Source organism: Papilio machaon, chromosome 22 (genome assembly GCF_912999745.1).
Source record: "Papilio machaon chromosome 22, ilPapMach1.1, whole genome shotgun sequence".
In the NCBI taxonomy this organism is placed as follows: Eukaryota; Metazoa; Arthropoda; class Insecta; order Lepidoptera; family Papilionidae; genus Papilio; species Papilio machaon.
The window spans coordinates 2121873-2130977 of NC_060007.1; the positions used below are offsets into that span (position 1 = coordinate 2121873).

Genomic DNA, 9105 nt, shown 5'->3' on the forward strand with positions numbered 1-9105 from the left:
TCGTGCCCAGAAATATAGCACACCTCTCCATATTGCGTATAATCAAATTGCAGAAAATGTGTTTACTACCGTGAATTTGAATTATCGTGAATCTGGTATATAACTATTAATACTATTTTATATATTATTTTATTATTATATTATCTGGCAGCTAATAGGTGATGCATGGTGCCTTTAGAGATGTCTTGTTTATCTACGCTATTTATAAAATGTAACAATATTTTTATTACATTTACACAATAATTAAGTAACATTATTTAAAAGATCAGGGGAATGGCATTATTATCAATTTCGAAGGGTACACCTGCAGGGGTAGGTCTAAAAAGAGATGGATTGCATGAAAGAATATATGATCAAGAAGGGTGTGACGACTGAGAAAAGGAAAGATAGATCGATCTGGAGAACGAAAACCTGGTGTGCCCACCTTATTTGAGGTATAAAGACAGGGGGATGATGAGAGAAATAGAAATATTGTTATACAAGAGAAACAATAGTAGAAAACGATGTGTATTCAGTTTTACATTTCACGTTTCTAATATTCCCTTCAAGCTTAGTAACGCTTTTTTATGCATATTTATTTTGTACTTGTGGAAGTACAACTATGGAGTTGTGAGTTGAGTCACCCTAGAACTACGTCACGTGAATATTATTGACCTTGACAGAGAAACAGTAGTCAAGCGGTCGCCGCACAATTCACCCGTCTTTGCGTTTCACTCGTGTTGTGGTCATTTTTTATTCATTTCGAATAATATTGTTCATATAAATGAATCGTATATATTACTAATTAATGCTACATGTAGTTAAAAATATTCTTGTGACTTTACAAGTATGTGATTTGTGTTTTTCAAGACATTTTATCGGTTTTCCAATATCATGATGCGGTGTGTTTTGGGCGGATACGATGCGCATGTGCGGAATTACTCGACGAATTTAAAGTGCTCGAAAACCTAATGTTTACACATTTCACGTAACGGCAATCGTTTTTGTTTGGATTATACAGCGACGACAAGTTTACAAGTAAGTGTATGTTTGTTAGTTCCAATTCCGTTTTTAAATTATTCAGATAAATCTTAATTGATTAAATACCTCCAGTTTAAGAATTTTTTTGTCAAAAATGGTCTACACAATTAGGGAGCTGACTGTACTAAAAATGGGTACTCTTTTATATAAAGCCAAGTTACAAAAAATACATATATTTTTTAACATGTTACAATATAAATAAGGCATTATAATATATTTACTATGTGAAATATTCATTGTTGTAATCAACTTCTACAATTACTATTAATAATATAGTACAATGCAGTATACATAGGAACAGAATTACAAAAAATTCACTTGTACAATGTTAAAAAAACATTACAATAACAATAATTTTCTGACACTTGGAACATTTTAATTTTTATGTGTATCGAATAATCTCAACAACCACTAGAGCGATTTAAAAATAATTGTGTCCTTAGAAAGCTACATTATCACTGAATAATGTAGGCTATATTATTTTTAAATAGGTTTAATTAAATGGAAGTCGTGGGCAAAAGCTATGTTATACAAATTTGAATACTATTTGTTTAAATATCTACATATTTTTCTATTTCATAAAGATAAATATCGTTGAAGGTGGAAAACCATCCTAAGTTTGTAATTAATATGACGTCTAATGTTTTTGCGGATACGGAAGTATTTATATATGCTTGTACGTCCAATGCATTTTAACCTCTAGCTTGAACAAATGAACATATTTTGACGAACGAGGTTACATTCGATTTTTATTCTTCGTCGGAATGTAGGTACTCCTACGTACAGTCAGCTAAGCTTATTGTTACAGTATTGTTATGTTATTTATTTATACAGCTGTCTTTTATTTTTTTTACAGATACCACTCAACCAGTCAGAATTAGGTTTTATGACTAATGCCCGTAAAAATTAATGAATATATAAAATGTTTGGACAAGACGCTGCAGATAGGTCTTTATTTATTCCACTGCGATTTCGTTTCTCATCGATTTTGATCCAGACAACTACCATCAAAGTATTCCTATTGATAATCTCCATCAGTTTCATCATCTCCATATGTCTTATACAACTAACAACCAAAGATAACGTATCTATAAGTGAAAGTTCTATACAAGAGGCACTGGATAATGTTGCAAAAGATTTAAGATACGTAGATGTATTTAGAAAAAAGAATCATCTCCCGAAAGATCTGAAATTCATTTTATTATGGACACCAAAAGACTTTGCCCCGTTTTACAATCTTGGAGAAGGGCAACGTGCATTCATCAAAAACAACTGCTCCATGATCAACTGCTATGTTACTGATGATAAGTTCTTCTTCGGTGATGATGTAACAAAATTTGATGCCATAGCATTCAACGGTCGTAATATAAGAACTCTATTTAAATATCATATTCCAAAGAAACGATCGCCTCATCAGAAATATATTTACTTTAACACGGAGTCGTCAGATTATTATCCAGTTTGCAGCCGTGTGTTTGATGGGTTTTTCAATTGGACAGCTACATATAAATTGAATTCTGATATTTTGTTCCCATATGTACAGATAAGAAATCGCAGTGGAGAAATTGTTGGACCAAAGAGAAATATGGAATGGGTGAAAAATACGTCATTTAAAAAGGATTTTTCTATATTGCAAAATAAGAGTAAAGCAGTTGCTTGGCTTGTATCTAATTGTAACAGTAGAAATAAAAGAGAGGATGTTGTGACATACCTACAGAAGTATCTGCAGCATTATGGATTAACTGTAGATATATATGGAGATTGTGGATCTTATAAATGCCCTGGTGAAGATAAGAACAGTTGTTCCACTATGTTAGGGCAGAAATATTACTTTTATTTATCTTTTGAGAATTCTTTCGCAGAAGATTATGTAACCGAGAAACTTTTAACAGCTCTAAATCATAACATGGTACCTATCGTTTACGGTGGTGCAAATTATTCAAGGTATATTAAAATATTTTAATAAGCAACACTTATGTCAAGCGTTTACTAACATATTGGTACAAAACAATTATTGATCTATAACTTTCTACTTTCATCTGTCCATAGGTTTCTGCCTCCGAACGCCTATTTGGATGTTTTGAAGATGAGTCCCAAGGAATTGGCCGATACCATAGCGCAATTAATGATATCACCAGAGCAGTATGTTAGATATTTCTCATGGAAATCTCAGTATACGTACCTGGACCCATCAAGATCGGACAACGTGTGCGCAGTGTGTGCCGCTCTTAATAATAAAACTATGATGGACCAGAGAATGGTTTATAATGATTTTAGGACCTGGTGGAACCCAGCTTATAGCGATCGGTGTTAAAGCATATTTATAGATTTTTACCACGTGTTGTTATATTGTTAGATAGTTTTTGTGATGTTAATATAATCCAAAGATTATCACGTGTTATGTTTTATAAATCATATAACTATTGTTAATTGCTACTCAAGAGTATTTGATGGTTCGTTAATAAGCATTCAAAAAGTTTATATATTGTATTTTACTCCAGCATAACTTTTAATATTATTTTCCACTGCCGTCCAGAATCCATTTAGTGGTGCTAAAATAAATGATGTAGTGGAATTTCTAGCGTTTTTTATATTTAAATATCCGATAATTAAATAATTTGTTACCGTAACTGTTCTGAATATTTGTTGACCGAGTGTTCTACTTAATATATATTCAGATGAGTGAGATGAGATAATTTTACATCTTAGGCGATGGTTAAGCATAGATATAACAACTAGACTTGTACTTATAATTTTTATTCTAAACAAAGCCTTGCTCATTCGTCAATTTGTTAGAAGTCCCGGGTTTCATTTCTACTAGGAGAGGAACATAATGTACGGGTTTATTTTTCTAGTTGTATAGATCTACAAGTTATCTGACCCGGTGTTGCCCGGTGAACATGAGTCAAACTAAATTATGTTAGCGCACTAGCGCCCTCCTGTTAATACCAAAAAGTGTCACAAAGATCCTTTTTGTCCTGTCACTGTCATTTCATGTTTTTTTTCTTATATGCCATTTTCCATGTCCATGTAGGTTTTACATATTTTCTCTTGCCCAACCCGCTGAGTGAGACCCATAATCAAGAAACTGAACTGGACATATTTTCTGACAGAATGAACCGATAGCAGCGCTTCACAAGACTAGATGTTATTTGGGAGCAAGTTCTGCGAGAACAACCGTCGGAAATTGAAAAGATTCGTATCCGACTTTACTTGACCCATCTTTGGTGAATTGACAAATGAATTATCAAACTATAATCATCCTTAAATAGACTCACTATTGACAAGTTTTATAAGCTTCATTTTTTTCTGACATTCACATTTAAACTGACAAATTAAGTTTATCAAAATATTTATTTATTATATTGTACAGATATTGAAAATAATAGCTGTTACCTACAATATTCACATGAGTTCAAATAACACATGAAACAATCTTGTAAAATGCAAAAACCAAAAGAGATCGAAACAGCAATATGCGAATTGTAAATAACATCAAGCAAATATTTACTCTATCAAGTAAGTGCATGTAACAAAAAAGCCATAAAGAAACATTGGGATTCATTTTTTAGATAAAACATTGGTTCACACTCATTGTTCTTTTCGGTGTTCTTCATCAGTTCTGCGTGAACTATTATTTTAAAGTATTACGTAGATATTTCGCGGTAAAACATTTCTAGCATTATGATTTGATGATTTATGTTTATTTGCAGGTACCAACAGAATACATTAATTAGCTTCATATATGTCTTTACTTAAGCAATATCGTAAAACTTCGATTTTAAACAAATCGATTGCCTTCAAATTCTTTCTGTATATAATCTCGGTTTGTCTCATAATGTTCATATGTGTTATTCAATTATCAAGAAATAGTTACATAACAATAACAGAGCATCTTGTGAATGAGACTCACGATAATGTCGCAGATTTAAGTTATATCGATGGGCATAACAAAAAGGATTGTTTGTCGAAAGATTTAAAATTCATATTATTGTGGAGGTACTGTAAAAATCACGACCCGTTCATTCAACTGGGCGAGGGACAACGAGCTTTTATCAAAAACAATTGTTCCGCGATTAACTGCTATGTCACTTATGATAAATATTTTTTCGGTGATGACGTAACAAAATTTGACGCTATAGCATTCAATGGGGTTTTTATAAATGCTCTATCAAAATCCAGCCTTCCGAAAAAACGATCGCCTCATCAGAAATATATTTATTTCAACATTGAGTCGGCTGATAATTATCCAGTTTGTAGCAGTGAGTTTGATGAGTTTTTCAACTGGACAGCGACATATAAATTGAATTCTGATATTTTGTTCGCATATGTACAGATAAGAAATCGTAATAGAGCAATTGTCGGACCAAGGAAGAACTTGGAATGGGTGAAAAATATGGCATTTAGAAATGATTTTCGTATAGTGCAAAATAAGAGTAAAGCAGCTGCTTGGCTTGTATCAAATTGTAACGGCAGAAGCGGAAGGGATGAAATTGTCAAGCATCTACAAAAACATTTACGACGATATGAATTAACCGTAGATATATATGGATATTGTGGTCCCTACAAATGTCCTAGAGAACTTATGTATAGCTGCCTCAACATGTTAGGACAGAAATATTATTTTTATTTATCTTTTGAGAACTCTTTCGCAGAAGATTATGTGACTGAGAAACTTTTAACAGCTCTAAATCATAACATGATACCTATTGTGTACGGTGGTGCAGATTATTCAAGGTTAATATTTATTCCAATTAATGAATACAACGTTACTGTTAGACTCGCAACAGTTACTAGTCCGTTATCTCTTCTATGAAGCTCTATTATTACGTTTGTTTAAAAAAACTTTTTATAAAGAAAAACGATGCTTTTGTTGAAACTGAATAAAATAAAATCACGCCAGACATGGTCAACGATTGTGACTTATATATTTTATCTTTTTGTATAGGTTTTTACCTCCGAACACGTACTTGGATGCTTTGCAGATGAAACCTCAAGAATTGGCCAACACCATAGCGCAGTTAATAACTACACCAGAGCAGTACGGTCAGTATTTCTGGTGGAAGTCTCAGTACACATACGCACACCCGCAGACTATGGACACCGTGTGCGCAGTGTGTGCCGCGCTTAATAACAAAACCATGATGGAGACAAGAACGGTTTACGATGATTTTAGAATCTGGTGGAACCCCAGTTATAGAAAACGATGTAATTCTTCGTGATTTGTGGTTGCATTGGGGCTCCGTGAATTTAGTCTATCGTGACACCTGTGTTATATTATAATATATTGTTTAATGTTTCTTTTTGCAAAGTCAATGAGAGTTATTATAATATTGTTATTATACGGGTGTTACGACTATAAATACTGACCGATAAATAATATTTTTGTATTGTTACGATGTCAGCTGTGTTAGTTTTAAATCAATTTAATATTTAAACTCGATCGACAATGTCAAGATATTTTTTTGCAACTTTGTGACCTTCACATTTCCTTGTGTAACGTGAAAATTGTCTTATACTTGAAATAAAAACTTTCCTAAGTGAAATTTACTCACCCTGTTTTAATTTGAAGCATTCTAGTTCTTTCAAAATCGATTTTTTTACAAATTATTTTGATTAGCAGCTCTAAACGAGCGGCACTATATGAAGGATTCTTCAGGGCCCGATTCCTTAAACGAAATGAATAATAATTTCACTTAACGCCTTTGGTCATGCTATTACGAACTTGTAACATAAAACGCTAGTTGTAACACTAGTGTTAGGTTAGGTGTAGATTTAATACAAATTATTTGAAGAGCCTTTTTCACTAAACGGTTAACCTCGCTCATGCGCAAACATAAAAGTGGTGTGTCTCATCGAGGAAGAAGGAACAGTTTAGTTTAGATTTTGCTTCAACTAAAGAGCTTTCATGTTTTATGCTTTACTTCTTATTGTCTTATGATATATACATCTCAACTGACAAATCAATTCTTTTAATTAACTCGTGTATAGATTACAGATATTGGTACTAATTGTAACTGATATTAATGGCTGCTTGCTACAAAGTTCAAAAGAATAAAAATAACACAAGTTATAACCTCGTCTCAAAAATGCAAAACTGATAGACTTCGAAACAGAAATATAAGGATTTTATGTTATTGTAGCGCTAATTTGATAGAATTTATAGTAAATTGTATTATCCCTCGAGCTATATTTTCAAAAATAACAATTTCAAAGTTGTAGCTATTTTGTTTTTGTATTAATTAAGCTGGCTTCTGATCTTCAATTTTAACTTAACAGTTCGACTATCTTAACTAAAACTGTATTACCTGTTCAAAGTACAAAGAAACATCAATTGGGATCAACTTTTCATGCAAGAAATAAAATAAATTTATGGTTAATATGCTCGAAGCCTCTAGTTTATTTTTGTTTTTTATTAGGTACATTCTTTCTCTTTTCCTTTTTTTTGTCGCTTTCAAATTGGATTAATTTTAGAATGAATTTTCACGGTATCTGATATCTTTTTGGATTGTGGGTTTGTATTTATGCAAAATACAATTGTGATGGCCTAGAGTCGGGAATGATTTTGACGAGTATGGTGTCATTGAGTATGTTACATTTGTACAAAACACAATAGTGGATGTGAGAAATAAAGTTCTTAAAAATTAGAGAAAAAAGCTCAAATCTCATTTGTCATTTTTATTATTGCCAGATCTTTTTTAATGTTTTCGAGTACATCGAGTACCTTACTAATATTATAAATGTGAATGTTTGGATGGATGGATGTTTGTTTGAAGATATTTTCAGGACGGCTTAAAGGATTTCGATGAAATTTGGCATAGATGTAGATCATAGTCTGAAAGAACACTTAGGCTACTTATTACGTTTTCTTTTAATTCCGTGCGGCCGGAGTCGCGGGTGACATATATATTTTATAAATAAGAATGTGTTGCATATATAACATTACAGTTTATTTTTAAAATCTTTGATTTGTAATGCAGTTGTGGCGTATAAGCCACAGATCAAAATTCGCCGCCCGCAATCTCTCATTGACGCGTGTAACGCTTCAACCATTGAGACCAAGAGCGTGTAACAATAAAAAGACAATTTGGCCTTCCCACGATACTTAGCTGCGAGCAACAAATAAATGTAAATATTTCCTGTGTGCTATTAAATGAGTAATAAACATATTATGTGATTGAGTGACTCTAATTTAAACATAAAATCCCATACAACCTATAGATATAGCGTTATTTCATGTATTAGAGGTCGTTAAGAAACCCATTGATTGTTTATTTTTTTTAATTTTAATAAAATTGAATCTCGTTACTATGTTGTAATCAATGAACCCTTTTTTATTAGCCGACTTCAAAAAGAAGGAGGTTATCAATTTGTCTGATTTTTTTTTTATGTGTGTTACCGCGAATCTCCGCCCCTGGTGGTCCGATTTTGATAAAAATTATTTTAATCGAAAGGAAGTGCTTGCAGGTGGGTCCCATTTTTTTGTTTTTTTTTTTTAAATAACTAGAAGACTAGTAGATTTTTTTAAACACTAAGGATGTTACAAAATATACAAAACATCGATTTGTCATAATAACATAATTCGATTTACATGTTTGGAAATCCATATCGATTCATTCAATACAATCGATGTTTAAGCATATTACTTCATTATGAAGTTAAAACTGATAGGTGTCAAAGAAATATATCAGGTGAATATTCTATCAATTTCGAATCGAGGTAGTTATTTTATCAAGTGAAGCTAAAAAAGCAGGAAATGAAGCTTGGGATTAATTTTTTAGCCGAAACGCAGACGTTTATATGACATTGGTTTACATTCATTTTACTCCATTCAGCAGTATTGCATAAACTGTCAATTTCACATAGATATTTCGTGGTTGATCATTTTTAACTTATGATTTATATTTATTTGCAGGTACTAACAGAATATAAAATTAAGTACAACATATGTCTTCATTTAAGCTAACGCGATTACGTCAGACCTCGGTTTTAAACAAGACGACCGCTATCAACGTCTTTCTAATCATAATATCGGTTTGTCTTATGATTTTTCTATGTCTCATTCAACGAACAAGGAAAGAATAC

At 32.2% G+C, this 9105-nt stretch overlaps 2 protein-coding genes across 2 annotated transcripts; both read left to right on the plus strand.

Moving 5' to 3' along the window:
- The first annotated feature begins 160 nt into the window (after positions 1-160).
- Positions 161-3515, plus strand: LOC106712558 (alpha-(1,3)-fucosyltransferase C-like). Its single transcript, XM_014505160.2, has 3 exons — positions 161-1017; positions 1877-2964; positions 3070-3515. Exons 2-3 carry the CDS (start codon positions 1943-1945, stop codon positions 3332-3334), a joined length of 1287 nt encoding a protein of 428 aa, XP_014360646.2. The 5' UTR covers positions 161-1017; positions 1877-1942; the 3' UTR covers positions 3335-3515.
- A 1901-nt stretch (positions 3516-5416) lies between these two features.
- Positions 5417-6242, plus strand: LOC106712541 (alpha-(1,3)-fucosyltransferase C-like). The gene is made up of 2 exons (XM_014505139.2): positions 5417-5757; positions 5969-6242. The coding sequence occupies exons 1-2, from the start codon at positions 5417-5419 to the stop codon at positions 6240-6242; spliced, it is 615 nt and encodes a 204-aa protein (XP_014360625.2).
- Positions 6243-9105: the final 2863 nt, after the last annotated feature.